Source organism: Ambystoma mexicanum, chromosome 3q, assembly GCF_040938575.1.
Source record: "Ambystoma mexicanum isolate Mex_15411 chromosome 3q, UKY_AmexF1_1, whole genome shotgun sequence".
In the NCBI taxonomy this organism is placed as follows: domain Eukaryota; kingdom Metazoa; phylum Chordata; class Amphibia; order Caudata; family Ambystomatidae; genus Ambystoma; species Ambystoma mexicanum.
In genome coordinates, this window is record NC_090926.1 from 1,049,963,973 (window position 1) to 1,049,986,593 (window position 22,621).

At 52.4% G+C, this 22,621-nt stretch overlaps 1 protein-coding gene across 1 annotated transcript in view; it reads left to right on the top strand.

The window, feature by feature from the left end:
* DNAH17 (dynein axonemal heavy chain 17) overlaps positions 1 to 22,621 on the top strand; it is an 8,024,690-nt gene that overhangs the window by 6,505,555 nt on the left and 1,496,514 nt on the right. The window contains exon 62 of the mRNA XM_069655242.1: positions 14,280 to 14,472. Coding sequence (XP_069511343.1) covers positions 14,280 to 14,472 — 193 coding nt within the window. The remainder of the gene's footprint in view (positions 1 to 14,279; positions 14,473 to 22,621) is intronic.

Sequence of the window (22,621 nt, forward strand, 5' to 3'; positions counted from 1 at the left end):
TCTGTGATTTTCAAGGGTTTCAAGCAAGCATGGAAAGGTTATTTGCTCAACACTCTCAGGGGCAGGCTCTGGATGACGAACTTCTATCCCTGCGACAGGGCAATCAGGACCTCCTATCCTATATTGCAACCTTTAATAGAGTAATTGTGGAAACGGGATGGCCAGAGGATAAAAGAGTCACGTTGTTTTATCGAGGCCTACGCGGAGAACTTAAAGATATCTTGGCCCAAGTTGTAAATCCGCCCCAAGAATGCACAGAGTATATAGACTTAGTGGTCCAATTGGATCACAGACTTCAAAACAGAAAAGCAGATCGGTCCAGGTTTGAGACCCGGGTGTTGGTCAAGACCCATGCTAATCCCAAGGGAGTTGATGTCTCTGAGCCTATGCAAATTGGAGGGGTTAAAGGACCCTTAACTCAAAAGGAACATGAAAGGAGGCAGCAGTTAAAATTATGTCTTTATTGTGGGAATTCTGGACACTTTCTGCGAGATTGCCCGGCAAAACCGCCCCGAAAGGCGGTAGGAGCTGCTGATAAAAACCAGGAAGACTCTGTTTCGGGAAACGACTCTGCCCGACAGGCGTTGGGGTCCGCTTGCCGAGCTTGAAAACTAACTCTCAGACCTCGCATTTCATTGTGCCAATGGTTCTCGTAGATCCAGAAAGGCCTAAGCGATTGCATGCAATAAAGGCATACATCGATAGTGGGGCTATTGGAAACTATGTGGATCGTGAATTGGTCTCTAGGATTAACCTCCCTCTCAGTCCTAAAACCAGCAAAGATGTCATCACCACAGTCGATGGAACTGAAATTGCCTCTGGACCGGTAACACATTCCACTACTGAGGTGACTCTTATTGGTCCCGACGGCTATCGGGAGGGTGTTGTGTTTGATGTAATCAAGGATCCACAGTTTCAGGTTATTATTGGAATCCCTTGGTTAGAGACACATAATCCTCGAATTGATTGGCGAGCTAAGAGAATAACCTTCCTGGATTGTACACAAACCTGCTACCCAAAAAACCTGAAGAATAATCTAGCATCTGTAACCTCTGCCTCCATGCAACTACCTCCGGAATACCAAGACTTTCAGGACGTCTTCCAAAAGGAACAGGCCAACACGTTACCTCCTCACAGATCGTACGATTGCCAAATCGATCTGGTGCCCGGTGCACAACCCCCTTGTAGCAGGATTTATGCCCTTACCGAACCTGAGAACCTGCATTTGAGACAATATTTGGATCAATACCTAGCTAATGGTTTTATTCGCCCGTCAAAGTCCCCGGCATCCTCGGCTTTATTCTTCGTGCCCAAAAAAGAAGGCGGCCTTAGAACTTGTATCGATTACCGCGCATTGAACCAGATAACGGTTAAAAACCATTATCCTCTGCCTCTGATCCCTGAACTCCTTGACCAGGTGAAGGACGCTTGCATATACACCAAGTTAGATCTCCGGGGGGCTTATCATCTGGTACGAGTTAAAGAAGGCGACGGATGGGAAACTGCTTTCCGTACTAAATACGGATTATTTGAGTACCAGGTGATGCCTTTCGGATTGTGTAATGCGCCGGCTGCCTTCCAATACTTCATGAATGATGTCCTTCGGGAACTCATCGATGTTTGTGTTGTCGTATATATCGATGACATTCTGGTGTACTCCTCTTCGGAATCTGATCACAGAAAACACGTCAGAGCAGTACTTGAAAAACTATGCCAACACAAACTATTTGCTAAATTGGAGAAATGTGTTTTCCATACCACAGAAGTCGAGTTTCTAGGTTTCATCCTGACACCCAAAGGAGTCCGAATGGACTCAAGAAAAGTGGATGTCATCCTCAAATGGCCATCACCTAGCTCTGTAAAAGGGGTTCAAAGTATGCTCGGCTTTGCCAATTTCTATCGCAGGTTTATCCCGGAATTTTCACGCGTGGTACAACCCATTACTGCACTCTTGAGGAAAAATAAACGTTTTGAATGGTCTGAAGAAGCCGAGCAGGCCTTTCAGGATTTAAAAGCTAAGTTTACCTCCGCACCTACATTGAAACACCCGCGTCCAGATCTCCCTTATGTTGTTGAGACTGACGCATCCAGCCTAGCCATGGGAGATGTCCTGTCCCAAAGAGATCCCGAAACCAACCAACTGCATCCCGTAGCATTTTGGTCCAGAAAATTCTCGGCACCCAAGGTTAATTATGCAATCACTGACAAAGAACTGTTAGCCATTAAATCCGCTTTTAAAGCCTGGCGACATTATCTGCTTGGCGCTCGACATACCATCACAGTGATCACTGATCACCGGAATTTACAGTATTTGAAAACCGCCAAGGCTCAGTCATCACGGCAGCTCCGATGGGCTCTGTTTTTCGCTGAATTTGATTTCGTGATTACCTATCGACCATGCTGCAAGAATGGCAAAGCAGACGCTTTATCCCGAATTGGAATGGGAGAATCTGATACAAACTCAGAACCAGTACCAATAATTCCCGAACAGAGGATTCTAGGCATGACTTCTTTACAGACGCTAGAAGACATTCAAGCCTGAGTGAAACAACTCCTGGACCCTACAACCTTACAGGATTGGATACAAAAGGGATCAGACTTTACCATAGATAATGGTTTAACTTATTTCCGAGGACGCTTATTCCTGCCACCTAAGGAATTACACAAACAAGTTATTTCCGGTTATCATGATACATTAATAGAGGGACACCCCGGTATTGCCAAGACAGAGGAAAAGGTGAAACGACAATTTTGGTGGCCCTCTTGGCGAAAAGATGTTAAATCTTTTGTGATGTCCTGTGGTGTTTGCGCCCAAAATAAAAGTCAAAAGAAAAGACCAGCCAGTCTCCTTCAACCTCTAGACATACCGCCAGCACCCTGGCACACCCTATGAATGGATTTTATTACGGACCTGCCTCCTTGTTCGGGGTACAATACTATTCTGGTAATTGTGGATTTGTTTTCCAAAATGGCCCACTTTATTCCTTTGAAAGGTTTACCTTCAGCTTCTGTCCTAGCCAAAGAATTCCTCGAAAATATTGTTCGCCTACATGGATTCCCATCTGTACTAATCTCTGACCGGGGAAGCCAATTCATTTCCCACTTCTGGCGCAAATGTTGTCAAATGGCGCAGATCGACGTAAGATTATCGACCAGTCACCACCCTCAGACTGATGGTCAGACCGAGAGGACAAATCAGACCCTTGAGCAGTACTTACGGTGTATGTTACAGCAATCTGAAAGCAACTGGAAAGACATTCTTTGGATAGCCGAATACGCATATAATTATTCGGTACACTCTGGAACTGGCCACAGTCCTTTTTATACTTTGTTTGGGCATCACCCTCGAACCTCAAACCTTGACTCACCTCAGAATCTCGGAATGCCTGCAGTAGAACATCTGCATTCTACAATTACCCAAGCCTTCAAAGAGGCAACTACGCATTTACAACAAGCCAAGAGAAAATACAAGGAGAATGCTGATCTACATCGGAGTGAAGCACCTCAATATCAGATTGGGGATCAAGTGTGGTTAGCTACCAGACATTTACCACTCAAAGGGCCTCGAACTTTTAACCCAAAATATCTGGGACCTTATTATATTACGGCAATAATTAACCCAGTGGCTGTTAAACTTGATTTACCAGCTAGTATGCGAATTCACCCTGTTTTTCATGTGTCACTTCTGAAATCAGTGGTACCCGGAACCCGACTACTCAAACCTCCAGAACCTATTCTAATAGATGGGGAGCCCGAATTCGAAGTGAAGAACATTTTAGACTCAAAAATGTTTAGGTCAAAACTGTTCTACCTAATTGATTGGAAGGGGTACGGACCTCAGGAGAGGTTGTGGGAACCCAGCGACCATGTGCATGCACCTCGATTAGTCAGGAAATTCCACCGACTCTTCCCAGACAAACCAAAAACCCCGGAGGGAACAACCTTGGGATGGGCCTTGGTGGGGAGTGCTGTCATGATGCCCGCTCCCGGGGAGCTGGTTCAAGCCCTGCGTCCCCAAACGCAGTCCAGTCCCCAAGGAAAGACCCAGCAACCCCATGTAGGGGCCCTTTGGACAGTGTCCTGGCGCCTATGGCGCCAGGCTCATAAAAGACATCAGTCCTGGCGCCATAGGCGCCAGGCTCATTATGGGAGTGCTTGGGTGCACTTACCTGATGCAGACCATGCTGCAGGATCCCGGCCTCCTTGAGGCCTGAAGGGAACTACTTTACCTGTGGGACTAATTTACCATCCGGGCGTGGTCGGGGAAGGATACATACCTGATTGGAGGAAGGATACATACCTGGAACTTCTTCCAAGGCTATTTAAACCCCACCCGAACAGCCACACGTGCTTCGCGTTGTTCTGCATCTAGCAGCTGGACGCTCACCGTGTCTGCTCCTGCATCCTGACTTCTGCCACGCCTGCCAGCATCCTGGATCACCTGCAAAAGAAGAGAAGAAGAGAACAGAAGAAGGAAAAGTCCTTACCTGCTAAATCCGCATCCCGGAGACATCTCGCCGACAATCCTGAAAAGGAAGACTTTTATTTAAAAGCTCATCGCGACGATCGCTGCAGCGCCGCTTTCCACTCACCTTTACAGGGCGCCTCCATGTTCAGCAGCGACCATCCGGATTCGCAGTCACGCCCCAGCACCTATTGAGAAAAAGGCAAGAACAAAAGGTGAGAGAGAGAAGGGAATGGAAAGCTAAATCTCCATGTTAAGACTTACCTGTTGATTCATTCCCTCTTCATTTCGGGTCCGCGCCGCATCCTGGCATTTCCGGACCCCGGCCGCTAAGGGGAAAAAGGAAAGCAGCGTTACTGAACGTATGAAAAGACATTACCAAAAAACGCTCATTAAAGACTTCCCTGATTTCTACAAGGATTTCACCTCTCATCTCGGGTCGGTGCCTGTTCCCCGGCATTCCGTAACCCGGCCCCTATGGGGAAAAAGACACTAGCATTAGTACATTAATGCATGGACACAAGGGGAACCTCTTATCAAAAAACTTACCTGGAAAACAAGCAAGTTTGGTTCTCACCAATCCGAAAATCCAGTGAAGTAACTGGATACCAACGCTCCCCTGCATCAGAAGCAGGATGGAGAGCTCGTCCTTCCAGACCCTAAGGTGAGAGGCTACGGGGAATCACAGAAGGGTTTCGAGGAGGGTGAGAGGGGAAAGTGGGAGGCCGATTGCATTACCCCTCAGACAGTTTCCTATTTTCGCCTACAGAAGGATACTTCTGCGAGCCAGATAAGTCAGATTTGGGGGGCCTGGTCCAGACCGTCTTCCGAACCCTGCGCATCACCTTAGAAGAGGTCACAGCAGCGCGAACCAGGCCAGCATCTCCGTGGGAGTCATGTGAGCGTTACAGTGTGAGGTGCTCCAACTGCTGTTGTGACCTACAATTTCAAGTTCACCAAGAGTCTCCCTGTGGAAATGGACTTCTAACCTCAGCGCTTCCCTGTGGCCCTGTGATTCTACAGATATGACTTTGCGCAGAGTCTCCAGTGCCGCCCGTCGCTCCCTGTTGGACGCCAACATGTCTTCCCTGTGTGATTGGCAGATGGAGTGTCTGTTGCCTGCTGTTGTTGCTCCATCTGCCTTTCAGGGGGGAGAAGGCAAGTGGCCACCCTCTCCATTGCCTGGGCCATCATTTCAACCGATGCTCCCTGTTGTGCTGCTATACTGTAGATGGAGTTTTCCCATACAGTATTGCCTGGCGGCGTACGGCCACCGCGTCAGCAGGCACCACACCTGTTTGGGGCCAGGCGATCTGCACCTTGCTGTCCTGGCACTTGCTGAGGCTGCAGGACTGCATTCCCCCTCTGATCTGCTGGCCCAGGAACAGGATCAGATGTTGGTGAGCGTGACCCTGCATCCGTAACCACCAAAGGCGGAGTTACCAACACTGACATCCCCATAGAGGGGTCTCCCCCTGGTGCAGGTGGGTTGGTCAGAACAGCATCCCTCCCAGTAACACTCACCTGCGACGCCACATATGTCTCACTCTCCGATTCAGCACCTGAATCATAGAGGTCTGGGGAGGTGCACCCAGAGACACCCGTGGACTGTATGGTCTGCAGGAGGATTGGGTTTTCACCCACCACCACCCCACGTCCTCCACTGGTGCCCGGTTGTGGCTGAGATTACTCCTGAATCTGCACCATCTCCTCCACCTCAACAGCATCAAGTGCGCCATCACCTGCAAAAACATGAAAGACAACAAATGGAAACAGGCATGTGCACCATAGCACACACATAGGCCAGACAAGCCAGAGATCCAGTACATGAATTACACATGTCCCACATGACTATAACCCTGGCATGCATGCACTGTCAATGAGTTGGAAGGGGAGGCAAAAAGCAGACCCTGAGGACTCCAAGATGGAAATGAAACACTGTTGCTGCATGCTGGATAGCACTGGCGTCACACATTAGCCTGTGAGTGGCATGTCCAATACACATACATGACACATGCCAGCACACAGATGGCACGTAGCATAGCCATGGTACATTTGACAAGTACAGCCATATGTTAGTCAGTGAGTTCTGTCACCCATCCATGTGAGATGGACATGAGATGAAAAATGCAAAATAGTGTGACAAAACATGCATGTGCCACACACTGCAACACATCCAGTGTACAATTATATAGTGATAGCAGGCAGATGGATACATCAATGGTTGGTCACTTCAACATGACAGGAAACAACAATCATGTTCCACATTCAAACAGGCCACAAAAAGTGATGTGAGCAGGCACTTACTCAATCAGCCTGATTGGTCAAATCATTCCCATTACATGCTAATAAATGTGGGACATTGTGGGGTGTAATCTATGACAGAAGCATGTCAAATATGTGACATTAGGGCAGACAAATGTGGTGCAAAAATGGGATTATTCAAACAATCAGCTGAATGAACACTGACAATTCCAAACATTGTTGTTGCAGGATGACATTTCAAGGGCAACTGCAGTAATGTGGTGCTAATTGGCCACTGTGGTCAGAAGGGATACTATCATACCCAAATGCAAGGCCGGTGACTGGTTTGGAGGAAACACATGGGTGACCCATACCACTCATGAGTACACACCCTCACCTGGCACTCAATCATAACACATCACCCAAGCAACGTACACATGGATTACACACACATGCATGGGCACTCACCGGACAATGCTTCATAATCTGGTAGGTCTCCCACGCCTTGGATCTGTTCCTCTGTGACGAAGGTTCCAGCAACAGACTCATGTTCAGTGAGTTGGTCGTCCTCTGGTGGAAACCCACCGCCAGTCACCAGAGTAGAGGCATGATTGGAAGCCAGCTTGTTCTTTGCTCTGCGTTTCAGGTCATTCCACCGCTTGTAGCAATCATCAGCTGTGCGCCTCACAAATCCAAGGGCACTAATGTGTTCGGCGATGGTCTGCCAGTGGGCCCTACGTTGAGCAGGCGTAGTCTTGCAGCCTGCAGTCACCACCATTTCGCGGCTATGTGCCAACACATAGGCCAAAAGTGCATCAAGTTCGGCGTCATTGAAGCTAGACTTCCTTGACGTGCCGGAGTGTGTAGCCGTGTCTGGGGTCTCAGCCTGTAATGCAAGAGCACCCTTCTTCTTCTTGTAAGGTGGTGCGTATCCTGAGTGGTCACCGCTCTGGTCAGTAGGGGCAAAAGCGCAGGTGGACTGGATACTTGAAGCCAGTAAAGGCACACTGACCAAAGGTCTTGGTGCAGGCATTGGCTGCAGGGTGATGGTGGCAGGGCCAACGTCAGTGTGATGGACCTGGACCAACACGGTCCCGGCTAGGAGACTCGGAGCTGGGGTGGATTGAGCTGCAGCTGCCCATGCAGCCACCCCACCCTGGCTACTTTGGGCAGCAGATGACATTGCTGCCCCAGATCCACGTGGCCTGGTGACAGCAACTTTCACCGCCACACGTGGCTTAGACTTGGTGACCTAGAAGTCAGCCTGGGAGTCATCCTGTGCCGGTTCAGTTAACAAAATGGGCCGGTTCAACAAGGGCTGAGCTGGGATGGTGTCAGCTATGTTTCCCATAACCATTGGGGGGGGCATAGGTGGCCCCGATTGGTCCTCAACACACAGGGCTCTAGGAGCACCCTGCATTTCCTGGCCACTTCCCCTACCGCGCCCACCACGCCCACCTCTTTGAGATTGGCCACCTTTGCCTCCCTTACTGCTTGGTCGCCTCCCAACCATGGCACTGATGTTGTTGGGAGTTGCAGTACACAATTGTCCTGGGCAATTGGAGTGAAAGGGGTAGGGTACTAGATGGAATTCGTACCCTAGTGCTCTAGCAAGGCTGTCTGTGACCCCTGGGGGAAGATGAAGGGTCACGCAACGCACAGGCACCCCAAAAACAAAAGTACACGTGCACGCAACCCCTGGTAGACCACGTGCGTGGAAAAATTAACCCGCACTAAGCTGTGGCACCCAGAAACACAAAAATAAGCGGACGCTGTTACACGCAGCCTACAATGACGCATGTGTGTGCGTTGGCAACACCCCCGCCAAAAGAAGAAAAGAACACAGTTTGAGGAAACAGGGAGTACAAACTGGAAATGTTGTGAAGTATTCACGTGTGAACCGACAAGAAGTACAAGAATCATCCGCTCGCTCTCCACAAAAAGCATGTACAAGAAAATAGTGTGATACTTGTACCTTTTAAGTTAGCCCACCCTTGCAACGTCACTTACGCACTTACGCGCTTAGGCCCTTTCCTCCAATAGCATTGTGACGTGCAGTTTTCTCACGTGCTGATTCACTATGCACCCGTGTTGTGGGGAATGCCCGCGCGTGTAACGTCACATACGCGCTTACGCGCTAAGGTCCTTTCCTCGGATTTCATGCAGACGTGCACTTTTTTCACGTGCCAAATCATTCCGTATCAAGCTGGCCACGCGAAAACACATGGAAGATCACGCTCCTGCCCAAAAGGCCATTTTCCTGCCCCCAAGAGCCTCGAGCACGCTCCCACCACCCATCTGCTGCTGCCTTCCTGCTGCCCACGTGCCCTGCTATTTGGTGCCTGCACGTCAGCCATCTGCAGGGGTCCAGTTGCTGTGTCCACCCCTGCTGGAACAGAAGACTCCTGAATGGGATACCATCGCTCCACAGCCCAGCCCCAGGACCCAGTTGTCCACCCACGCCTGCCTCGGGGGTCGCCATGCCGGGGCAAACACCATCTGAGACCACTGGCGACCCCCAGCCAGAGAGGCAGAGGGCCACCAGCTTCAGTGAGAAGGAAGTTGGTGTCCTGGTGGAGCATGTCCTGGGGCATTATGATGCCCTCTTCGGAACATCACGGGCCAACAAGGAAGGACGCGAGAGGATCTCGGAGGATGTAGTGGTTGCCATCAACGTGGATGGGGTGGCAACCCGCGACATCAAGCAGGTCCGGAAGCGCTGGGAGGACTTCAGGTCCAGGACCCTCTACAAGGCCCGGCACCTCGTGAAGGCAGAGGATGCAGAGGGGTGCCAGGTCAGCATGAGCAACATCCAGATGAGGGTCCTGGAACACGTAGGCCCAGTGCTCTACGTCAATCCTTCGGAGGCAGACCAGTCTGGAGTTGAGCGGTAAGTGGCCAAGCATTGCTGTGTGAGACAGGGCATGTTGCAGTGTGCTGGTAGTCTGATACTTGCCTGTATGTGTGACATAGGCCATGTATGGATGTGTCTGTTCAGGGACATCATGGTCATGCATGTGAGACCAGTAATGTGTGAACCACATGGATGGTGCATGTGTTCCAATGCAACATGGGGAGCTGTATGCGGAATGCACACATGAATGCATGCCAGTGTCTGTTCTTGGACATAGAGGGCGGGTGAGGGATGGGTGCTGCTCTTATGTACATGTATGGTGCACATGTGTGTGTGTCTGAGAAGTGTGTGTGTGACTTTGAAACACCATGGATGCATGACACATGTCCGTGATGATGTGTAGATTCACTCATGCAGTGCGGTCACCGTTGTATCCACTGTGTCTGTGGAATACAAGCCATGACGCATGAGCATCCGCTGATGTGTGTGCATGGGATCAGTATGAGCCATGATGCATGTGAGTTTTAAGGTAACATTTTGGTTAAAAGAGGCCCTTGTACATGGATGCTGATGTTGATTGCAGGCGCCGTGCCTGTTTCTGCATGTGCGTTGCGTGCATTCACCCATGTGTTGTGGAGTGACAGGATGGAAGTGACATTTGACAGTGCCACTCATGTGTTATTGCTTCCTGTCTAGGGTAATATTGTACTGTACCCTGATACTTGTGTTCTATGTCTCCCTCTACGCAGCGTTGAGTGAAGAAGAGGGCGGAGACGGCGCTGTGGAGCCAAGCGGTGGGGATGCCTCCACCGGGCAGCGACGCAAGGCCCAGCCACCCTCCCAGGAATTGCCATCATCCAGGAGAGAGGGGACTGGTGCCGTGTTTGCCACTACGGCTGTAGCGGAAGGGCTGGGTGAGCCTCCACAGGGACTTGCAATGGCGGAAGACGGTGCAGAGACATCCAGGTTGGTGGTCTCCACAGAGGAGGAGGAGCCTGCTACTGAGCCGCACATGGGGCCTGGTGGGGGTAGTACCACTGGTGCAAGTGGTGCAGTCCAGGGCCAGGGTCAGGAGGCAGCACAGATCACCGCGGAGGGGCCTGTGCATGTCGCTGTCCTTGACCCTGTGACTGCACCACCATGCACCAGCAGGGATGCCCCTCCCAGGCCCATCCACAGGTAGGGGGGAGGTCCATGTCATCTGCCTCTCCACTACCTGTGGACAAGGGGTCCCATCACCGTATGGGCTCCGTCCTGATTGGTGTCGCGTTGCGATCACGAAGAGCAGCGTCACGACGTGGCACTGTTGGGAGGAGCCCTGGTTGGTGGGTTCCTACATGTGTCGCACACTCTGGCGGACCTCTCCTCCTCTGTGGAGACTATGCGCCAGTCGTTCTCCCTGCCGTCTTCCGGCCCAGATTCCACCAGGGCCCCCTGTGGACCTGGCCTGCCCAACGCAGCCAGCTTGGTGGAGATCCCATTCCTGCCACAGTCGGGAGTCAGCAGTCCAGCAGGGGTGGACACCACAACAACTGGAGACCAGCAGATGGAGGATGTGCATGCATCATCGGACATGGCACATGGACAGCAGCAGCAGGCTCTAGGTAGGAGCAATGATGGCTCGGGGCCATCGTCATCAGAGGGGCAGGCATCGGCCAGAAGGTAGGAGGACCCTGGAATGGGTGTGTCTTCTGTGTGGCTGCGGTTGGGCCGGCGTATAGATGTGGAGCGGCAGCGGGCAGAAGAAGCACGGCTCACAATGGTCAGGGCGGAGAATTCCATGCGGAGGGCACTGAGGCGTGCTGAGTGCCTCAAGGCTATTCGCAGGGAGTTGGAGTCCAACATGGCATCGTCCCTGCAAACCCTCGGGGCCATGGAAGAGGGCCGCCTCCAGTACACTTTTGTATATAGTTCTTTTCTTGGTTTTTTAGATAGGATTTATTTCTTTCATTGGGCTCATGGACCCTTTCAAAATTGATAGTGCATAGTTGGACTTTGGATGTATGTGTGCATTTTCTTTGAATTTCACCATGGGGCAATGGATTTTCATTTTTACGTTTCCTTTGGATTTGTTTTGGTGGACAATGATTTTGGACCATTTTTCTTCTGGATTTATTTGGATTGCATCTACATTTCATTTTTCATGTTTTTCGACATGCATTTCATTTAATTTTTGTATTATTTTTTGGACTTTCATTTCATTACATTGATTTTGTTAATAATACATTTTGATATTTTAATTCCATGTGTGGGATTCGCTCATTGGGTTCATGCATGTCAAATTGTGGTTTTGCACAATCTATGGCAAAACAGTGTGTGTGTGTGACCGACATGTGTTGATGTACATGGTTGACTTTTGATTTGTGTCGTGACATAGGCATGTCGGTGTCTGGTGGATTGGTGAAATCATTGCATGTCAAGACTGGGGTGGCGTGCTGTGGAATTGTGGTGCACATGAGGGCCATGATTGTGCAGCTTCCTTTCGTGTTGCAGGGGGACATGAGTAGGGGCCTGCTGGCAGGTGCCCCTCAATGCTGGGTGGATGGGAGTGCTGGGGGACATGAGTGAGGGCCTGCTGGCAGGTGCCCCTCAATACTGGGTGGATGGGGTGCTGGGGGACATGAGTTGGGGCCTGCTGGCAGGTGCCCCTCAATGCTGGGTGGATGGGGGTGCTGGGGGACATGAGTCGGGGCCTGCTGGCAGGTGCCCCTCAATGCTGGGTGGATGGGGATGCTGGGGGACATAAGTTAGTGCTCACTTGTGCATGGTGACATGTGGGCTGGCTGGGGGGCTTCAGCAGGGTGAATGGGCTGCCTGTGGGGCATGGCCAGGAGTGCAGTCTGTATACACACTGCCAATTTGTTGGGGCACCCCTGAAATACACGTACCCCGCTCGCACAGGGCCAATCGCGTGTGAAACTTCCTGCGCACCCTCGAAATACACGTACCCCGCTCGCACAGAGCCAATCGCGTGTGAAACTTCCCGCGCACCCCAGAAATACATGTACCCCACTCACACAGGGCCAATCGCGCGTGAAAATTCCCGCGCACCCCCAAAATACATTTACCCCACTCACACAGGGCTAATTGCGTGTGAAACTTCCAGCACACCCCAGAAATACACGTACCCCGCTTGCACAGGGCCAATCGCGTGTGAAACTTTCCCCGCATTTCCGAAATACACGTACCCCGCTCGCACTGGGCCAATCGCGTGTGAAACTTCCCGCGCACCCCCAAAATACACGTACCCCTCTCGCACAGGGCAAATCGCGTGTGAAACCTCCTGCGCACTCACGAAATACACATACCCCGCTCGCACAGGGCCAATCGCGTGTGAAACTTCCCGCGCACCCCCGAAATACACATACCCCACTCGCACAGGGTCAATCGCGTGTGAAACTTCACGCGCACCCCCGAAATACACGTACCCCGCTCGCACAGGGCCAATCGCGTGTGAAACTTCCCGCGCCCCCCCGAAAGACACGTACCCTGCTCGCACAGGGCCAATCGTGTGTGAAACTTCCTGCGCGCCCCCGAAATACACATACCCCGCTCGCACAGGGCCAGTAGCGTGTGAAACTTCCTAGCACCCCCGAAATACACATACCCCACTCACACAGGGCCAATCACATGAGAAACTTCCTGCGCACCCCCGAAATACACATACCCCACTCACACAGGGCCAATCACGTGAGAAACTTCCTGCGCACCCCTGAAATATACGTACCCCACTCGCACAGGGCCAATCGCGTGTGAAACTTCCTGCGCCCCCCCAAATACACGTACCCCGCTCGCACAGGGACAATCGTGTGTGAAACGTCCCACGTACCCCAGAAATACACGTACCCCGCTCGCACAGGGCCAATCGCATGTGAAACTTCCTGCGCACCCCCGAAATACACATACCCCGCTCGCACAGGACCAATCACGTGTGAAACTTCCCATGCAGCGCGGTACGTGTATTCGGAAGGGTGCGCTGGGATTTTTATGGACTTTTTCATGGTTGGGGGGCTGTATGCTGGTCCACTGGCTTTTGCGCCATATACGGGATTTGTGCGCTGTTCATGGCGCACAGGGAGGGGTTGGGGGTGTAACTGGTGCTGCTGCAGGGTCGCTGTGCCACTCTGCGCCACGGCTGGTTTTGGATGTTAAAATCCTTGAATACACTGTGCGTTGAAATGGATTTTGTCGCACTGAATTCTATGAATTACCCCCTTGGAGTGAGGAGTGGAGTAACGGTAGAGTTAGACCCCATTTTTGGAGTCCATAGGTTGCCAAACGGATTTAGAATGATTTACTGCGAGGCCTAATTCAGTTGCAGTAAATCCTCTATTTTCGGAAATCAAGAGGAGGAAATACCTCCAACTGTATTCTTGAGGTAAATCCTACACTTTACCTACACAGACGGAATTCGGAATTCGTAACTGTAGGTAACTGGCATAAAGGGACCATCATTTTACTGCCAGATTTTCCTGTGCCACTGAAATCAGAATGAGGCCCAATTTGCTTTGGCTACATTCATTTTCTTTTAAGTGCTTCTAAGTATAAAATGAATACTAAAACGCTGCAAAGCTGAAATCTGGGTTCCACAGTGTCTTCAATAAAGGATTCCTAAGCATGTGAATCAGAAGTGCTTGATTACCATTGCTAATGATGAGTCATTTAGCACCCTATTTTTGTTCCTTTAACTCATATACTGTTGTCATTTTATTTTAGGCTTGTTGGAGGTTTGGCTTCTGAAAATGTACGCTGGGCTCAGTGTGTAACCACATTCCGGGAGCAAGAAAAGACTTTGTGTGGGGATGTCCTGCTGGTTACTGCATTTGTTTCATATGTTGGCTACTTCGTGAAGAAATATAGAAATGAATTAATGGAAAAGTACTGGCTGCCATTCTTAAGCAACCTCAAGGTACTGTGATTGTATATGCAGAGTTTTACTTTGATCATTTTGCACATACTCTACAGGCATGTTAACTATTGCCAACTCCATGCCTACCCTTCATTCCCTTTCTTACCTCCAGTAAGCTTTCATGATTGTTTAAGCTTTATACCACTTTGCTGTTTTTCCCTGCTGTGCTGCCCTTTTCTATTATCTTGCAGTCAAGCATATGGATACCCCTGTCGTGGGCACAATTAGCCACTCTTTTTGGACAAGGCTTTGTGCTGTTAGACTACTACATTAGTGTCTTGCACAGTATAAAAATCATGACGATTGAGCAACCGTTCAGTCATGCTGTTCTCCGCCTCTCCGATTCTTATCTACACATGGTAGTCATGAATCAATGTATCAAAATGTGTGTGGTGAAGCGTGTGGAAAACCTGTGACATGGCCAGGTTTCCATGCCCTTCACTGCAAGGTAAAACAGATAAGTAAAAAAGAGCTATTAAAATGGTCATGAAATGGGATTGCTGAGGTGCAGAAAAATGACGGAGAGTTTAATAAACTAATGGAGAAGGGATCAGAGTACTTTTCAGTGTCAAAAGCCACAGACAAGTGAAAGGAGAATTAGAATAGAGGATAGGTTGGAGTGCCTAGCAGAGGTGATGAAGTTGGACACATTCATGAGAGCAGTTTCTGTGGAGTGGCAGGAGTGAAACCTGCTTGTTGGGGGTCTTGAAGGTTGCGGATGTCTAGGAAATGGATAAGACGCCTGAGCACAATCCTTTCGAGCACTTAAGAGTAATGTGGAAGGAGAGACACAGAGCGAAAGGTAGCTGGTAGGTTCGGGTCAGTCCTTTCCTTTTTTGGGAGAAGGATGACCATGGCCGTTTCGAAAACAGAGGGAAACAAGCACAGTTGAAGGACTGGTTGGATTTGGGTATCGTCCGCAAAGTTGGTGTAGGAAATGCCTATTGAATCTAGGAGGTCAAAAAGGGGTGTTGTAAAGTTGTTGTATTAGGTGGGGGGGTAAAGGACCCTTGGAGAACACCACAAGAGATCTAGGCTGGAGGGGCACTTAGATTGTCTGCAAAGACTTTCATTGATCTGCCTTCACAGAAGGAGGTGATTCAATGCGTTGCTTCCAGTGAGAAGTTGGCTGCTGATGTCAGGTGTTGACATAAGATCTTGTGGTTGACCAGATTGAGCGCATATTAGGAGATCTAGAAGTAGGCCTGGGTTCCCAGCATCTCTGATCAAGTCTAACTGGTTCTTTAGGTCCATTAAAGCCCACTCTGTGTTGTACCCAGGTCGAAAACCAGATTGTGCATCCCCAGAATATGGTTTGATTCCAGGTAATACTGAATTTGAAGTTAAAGCCTCTCTGTCTAGGAGCTTGAGGAGCAAGGGGACTGAGGTGATTGGTTTGGTCGATAGTTAGTAGGTGTAGCCAGGTCTAGTGTTGGATTCTTGAGTAGGGGTAGTAGCCAAGCTTCCTTAATAGTGGCAGGTACCCGGCATGATGAGAACAAAGTGTTGATGAAGGCGGAGATGAATGGGGTTAAGGTGTCAGCGCCGTCTTTGATGATGGCTGCTGGGCAGACGTCACCTTTACATCTGGATGGTATCAGCCCTTTCCGGATGGACGAAACCTCCATTTGAGTGACCAGGTTAATGTGAAAAGGGGGGCATACAGCTTGACGGGGGGATTGTCGAGGGGAAGGGTATGCGGGTTGGTACTGATGATGACTTGTTTGGTATCGATTTTATTTGTGGAGTGTGGCTGTTTTGTCAAGGAGAGCATTCTGAATCTCAGTGCACCAAGTTCATTTTCGTGATATTGATGAGTGGGGTGGTGGGGGATTCCAGTTCCCTGAGAATAGTGAAGATCTTGCATGTGTTAGATTTAGCGTTAGCTATTCTGGTGTTGTATGTGGAAGATTGGTATTGTAGGATAGCTTGTTTGTAAGCCGTATTAGCAGTTGCGAACAGCTGCGTATGAGTATCAGAAGGAGAATTCTTCCATTTTGATTCCGCTGTGCATTTTTTTTGTACAGAGTTCTAGGAAGTCAGCAGTGAACCACTAGTTGAGTTGAATGGTAGGATTGGTTTAATGTGGGTCCAGGGGGGCAACTCATTTTTGTGATATCGATGGGTGGGGTGGTGGGGGATTCCAGTTCCCTGAGAATAGTGAAGATCTTACATGTGTTAGATTTAGCGTTAGCTATTCTGGTGTTGTATGTGGAAGATTGGTATTGTAGGATAGCTTGTTTGTAAGCCGTAGTAGCAGTTGCGAACAGCTGCGTATGAGTGTCAGAAGGAGAATTCTTCAAGTTTGATTCCGCTGTGCATTTCTTTGTACAGAGTTCTAGGAGGTCAGAAGTGAACCACTAGTTGAGTTGAATGGTAGGTTTAGTTTAATGTGGGTCCAGAGGGACAACTGTGTTCACAGCATGAAGCAAGGTTTTTGCATATAATTCAGCTAGAAGGTCAGAATCTGAGAGATGTAGTGCCTCAGGTTGTAGCGCGTTAAGGAGGGGCAGAATACAGGTTATGGTGAGATTGCGTGAGCTGCACTCAATGGTAGGTGGCAGAGCTATGGTGGAGTGTGCGAAAGGGGTACAGGCACGATAGTGAAGAAGATGGCGTGGTGATCAGTCCAAGGGAGAGGCTGATTGGAGAGGATAGAGATTTGGCAATTTAGGTCAGCAAGGTCAGCAATCCAGTCCAAGTTACAACCTTTGGATTGGGTAGGGGCTGCAATGCAGTGGAAGAATCTTAGTGCGCTGATCCAATTGGCTAGTGATGTTGCGTTTATGTCATTGGGGTCATTGAGCCCTAGGTTGATATCTCCTAGGAGAATGCTTTTGGAAGTGGGCTTAATGGAGGTGCCCAGCGTGTGGAGGAGGTTCTCTTCAAATGAGAGTATAGGGCCTGGCATGTGGTTACACTACATGCGGTGTGATTGTGATGTTCTGTGATGAAGGTAATTTGGCGGTAAGTATATCACAATTAGGTGTTATGGTGGTGTTGGACTGCCTAAAGGGCAAGTTGTCTCTTACCAACAGTGCAACTCACCCTCCTCTGGTGTCACTTCTGTCGCTGCTGAGGATAGTGAAGCTGTGAGGCAAGGCAGTAGATGAGGCAGGGCCTCAGGCGGCATGGAGCCAGGTCACTGTGATGGCTAAGACGTCCAGGTTGTTAGCTGTAAAGAGGTTATGGATATCCAGAGGGGGTGCCTGGATGCATCTGGAGTTGACAATGGCACAGGTCAAGTAGCAGCAGGCGTGATTGCTAGTGAAGTTTGGTTGGATTTACAACTAGATCTCTTGATATGCATACAGGATGTGGGGGGCCATGCAAAGGTCACAGCAGTTACCTGGTTCTAACTCACGGGAGTTGGTTTGTTGATTCGGATGGCTATTGGTTAGCATGGTGCATTCCTTGGTTTGGTCCTGTGCAGGTGCCTCTGGAGTGGGTGTGTGGGTTCTGTGCAGCAACATGCAGCAAGGGTGCTATGCTTGCGACATCTCAGTCTATCATTCAGGGGTGTTGCAGAACTCAGGGCTAGCTATAGCCTTTTAGTTGTAGCCCCTGAGCTTCTATCCGGGGCTACAACCAAAAGACCCGGGGCTTTAGCCCCCTCAGCCCCCCCTAGCAACACCTCTGCTATCATTTCATGCAGGAGTAGAAATAGGGAAGGATTTTACGCGTGGTCTAGAGATCGTCCTAGTACTGGTACGTGTGCCATGTTGATCGTAGGGGGCTTGTGCATGGTAGCATGATTGTTGCCTAGTGTAAGTAGCAAAGACATGAAGGATTTTACGTGTGTTCAGGGTGGAGAGAAGGGGGTTGATTGGTCGGTAGAGGAGCTGGCAGTCCTGTACTTGCAGTTCTACATGATAATGCTGAATATTAAGGGGCCGATTCATGGAACAAACGTGCGCCGAAAATCTACGCGCAAGCAGGCGCAAGCAGGCGCAAGCAGGCGCAAGCGGAAAAAAACAGGCGCACGCGTGCGATTCATGGAAGTCCCTGCGCGTGTCTTCCTCGGGATGTGCGCCAAACCCGTGCATGGCGCACACGTCACTGCAACATCCCGAAAGACGTGCGCGACGCGCACAGTGAAAGCGCACAACCTCTGCGCATACACTAGAAAGTGGGCGGAACACGGGGCGTAACGCGCGGAATGGGGAACAACTCGCGAAAACAAGGGCGTAACTGGGGATGTACTGCAGGGAAGCAGACGGAACGCCCACACGCACCCGAACCACACATATTCATGGAATCGAATAGGGCAAAGCCACGCACAGCGACAGACACGCACAAGCCCAAACACGTCCGCCACACGAAGGCAGGCGGTAGCATCCGTGCGCATTACAAAAGTGGCAACATACAGCAATAGTACCTGTGCGAGCAGGGTACGCGTATCTCAGGGGTGCGCGGGAAGTTCCACCCGCGATTCCATCAGGGTACGTGTATTTCGGGGTGCGCGTGAAGTTCCACACGCGATTCCATCAGGGTACGTGTATTTCGGGGTGCGCGTGAAGTTCCACACGCGATTCCATCAGGGTACGTCTATTTCGGGGTGCGCGTGAAGTTCCACACACGATATCAGCAGGGTACGTGTATTTCAGGGTGCAGGGGAAGTCACACACGCGATTCCAGCAGGGTACGTGTATTTCAGGGGTGCGTGGGAATTTCCACACGCGATTGGGCCCGTGCGAGCAGGGTACACGTATCTCAGGGGTGCGCGGGAAGTTCCACACGCGATTCCATCAGGGTACGTGTATTTCGGGGTGCGCATGAAGTTCCACACGCGATTCCATCAGGGTACGTGTATTTCGGGGTGCGCGTGAAGTTCCACACGCGATATCAGCAGGGTACGTGTATTTCAGGGTGCAGGGGAAGTTACACACGCGATTCCAGCAGGGTACGTGTATTTCAGGGGTGCGCAGGAATTTCCACACGCGATTGGGCCCGTGCGAGCAGGGTACGCGCATCTCAGGGGTGCGCGGGAAGTTCCACACGCGATTCCATCAGGGTACGTGTATTTCGGGGTGCGCGTGAAGTTCCACACGCGATTCCATCAGGGTACGTGTATTTCGGGGTGCGCGTGAAGTTCCACACGCGATTCCATCAGGGTACGTGTATTTCGGGGTGCGCGTGAAGTTCCACACGCGATATCAGCAGGGTACGTGTATTTCAGGGTGCAAGGGAAGTCACACATGCGATTTCTGCAGGGTACGTGTATTTCAGGGGTGCGCGTGAAGTTCCACACGCGATATCAGCAGGGTACGTGTATTTAGGGGTGCGGGGGAAGTTACACACGCGATATCAGCAGGGTACGTGTATTTCAGGGTGCAGGGGAAGTCACACACGCGATTCCAGCAGGGTACGTGTATTTCAGGGGTGCGCGGGAATTTCCACACGCGATTGGGCCCGTGCGAGCAGGGTGCGCGTATCTCAGGGGTGCGCGGGAAGTTCCACACGCGATTCCATCACGGTATGTGTATTTCGGGGTGCGCGTGAAGTTCCACACGCGATTCCATCAGGGTACGTGTATTTCGGGGTGCACGTGAAGTTCCACACGCGATATCAGCAGGGTACGTGTATTTCAGGGTGCAGGGGAAGTTACACACGCGATTCCAGCAGGGTACGTGTATTTCAGGGGTGCGCGGGAATTTCCACACGCGATTGGGCCCGTGCGAGCAGGGTACGCGTATCTCAGGGGTGCGCGGGAAGTTCCACACGCGATTCCATCAGGGTACGTGTATTTCGGGGTGCGCGTGAAGTTCCACACACGTTTCCATCAGGGTACGTGTATTTCGGGGTGCGCGTGAAGTTCCACACACGATATCAGGAGGGTACGTGTATTTCAGGGTGCAGGGGAAGTCACACACGCGATTTCTGCAGGGTACGTGTATTTCAGGGGTGCGGTGGAAGTTACACACGCAAAATCAGCAGGGTACGTGTATTCCAGGGGTGCGCGGGAAGTTCCACACGCGATTCCATCAGGGTACGTGTATTTCGGGGTGCGGGGGAAGTTCGACACGTGATTCCATCAGGGTACGTGTATTACAGGGGTGCGCGGGGAGCACCAAACGTGAATTGCACGTGTGGGCCCTCCCAGGTGTTCCCTCTACACCCTCCACGGCACCTGCAGGTGGCTCACACCACAGGGGCCTACCCTGCACATGTCCTGCAGGCACCCCATCCACCATGGCCATGCCCCCCAGCCAACCCACATGTCAACTTGCACTACTGCCCACCAACGCATGTCCCCCTGGACCCCCAGCCACCAGGGGCACCAACCACCAGGCCCCCACCCATGTCTCCCACCACCCCCACCCCCTCAGTCACCAGGGGCAGCCTCCACCAGGCCCCCACCCATGTCTCCCACCACCCCCACCCCCCAGCCTACCAGGGGCAGCCTCCACCAGGCCCCCACCCATGTCTCCCAGCACCCACACCCCCCAGCAGTGCAGGGGCACCCACCACCAGGCCCCCACCCATGTCTCCCACCACCCCCACCCCCCAGCCACCAGGGGCACCCTCCACCAGGCCCCCACCCATGTCTCCCACCACCCCCACCCCCCCAGTCACCAGGGGCACCCACCATCAGGCCCCCACCCATGTCTCCCACCACCCCCACCCCCCAGCCACCAGGGGCACCAACCACCAGGCCCCCACCCATGTCTCCCACCACCCCCACCCCCCCAGTCACCAGGGGCAGCCTCCACCAGGCCCCCACCCATGTCTCCCACCACCCCCACCCCCCAGCCTACCAGGGGCAGCCTCCACCAGGCCCCCACCCATGTCCAACTCATGTTCCCCACCACCCCCACCCCCCAGCACTGTGGGGCACCTGCCAGCAGGCCCCCACCCATGTGCAACTCATGTACCCCTGCACCCCCACCCCCCAGCACTGTGGGGCACCTGCCAGCAGGCCCCCACCCATGTCCAACTCATGTTCCCCACCACCCCCACCCCCCTGCACTGTGGGGCACCTGCCAGCAGGCCCCCACCCATGTCCAACTCATGTTCCCCACCACCCCCACCCCCCAGCACTGTGGGGCACCTGCCAGCAGGCCCCCACCCATGTGCAACTCATGTACCCCTGCACCCCCACCCCCCAGCACTGTGGGGCACCTGCCAGCAGGCCCCCACCCATGTCCAACTCATGTTCCCCACCACCCCCACCCCCCAGCACTGTGGGGCACCTGCCACCAGGCCCCCACCCATGTGCAACTCATGTTCCCCACCACCCCCACCCCCCAGCACTGTGGGGCACCTGCCAGCAGGCCCCCACCCATGTCCAACTCATGTTCCCCACCACCCCCACCCCCCAGCACTGTGGGGCACCTGCCACCAGGCCACCACCCATGTCCAACTCATGTTCCCCACCACCTCCACCCCCCAGCACTGTGGGGCACCTGCCAGCAGGCCCCCACCCATGTCCAACTCATGTTCCCCACCACCCCCACCCCCCAGCACTGTGGGGCACCTGCCAGCAGGCCCCCACCCATGTCCAACTCATGTTCCCTACCACCCCCACCCCCCTGCACTGTGGGGCACCTGCCAGCAGGCCCCACCCATGTCTCCCACCACCCCCACCCCCCCAGTCACCAGGGGCAGCCTCCACCAGGCCCCCACCCATGTCTCCCACCACCCCCACCCCCCAGCAGTGCAGGGGCACCCACCACCAGGCCCCCACTCATGTCTCCCAGCACCCCCACCCTCCAGCCACCAGGGGCACCAACCACCAGGCCCCCACCCATGTCTCCCACCACCCCCACCCCCCAGCAGTGCAGGGGCACCCACCACCAGGCCCCCACCCATGTCTCCCACCACCCCCACCCCCCAGCCACCAGGGGCACCAACCACCAGGCCCCCACCCATGTCTCCCACCACCCCCACCCCCCCAGTCACCAGGGGCAGCCTCCACCAGGCCCCTACCCATGTCTCGTACCATCCCCACCCCCCAGCCACCAGGGGCAGCCTCCCCAAGGCCCCCACCCATGTCCAACTCATGATCCCCACCACCTGCCAGCAGGCCCCCACCCATGTCCAACTCATGTTCCCCACCACCCCCACCCCCCAGCACTGTGGGGCACCTGCCAGCAGGCCCCCACCCATGTGCAACTCATGTACCCCTGCACCCCCACCCCCCAGCACT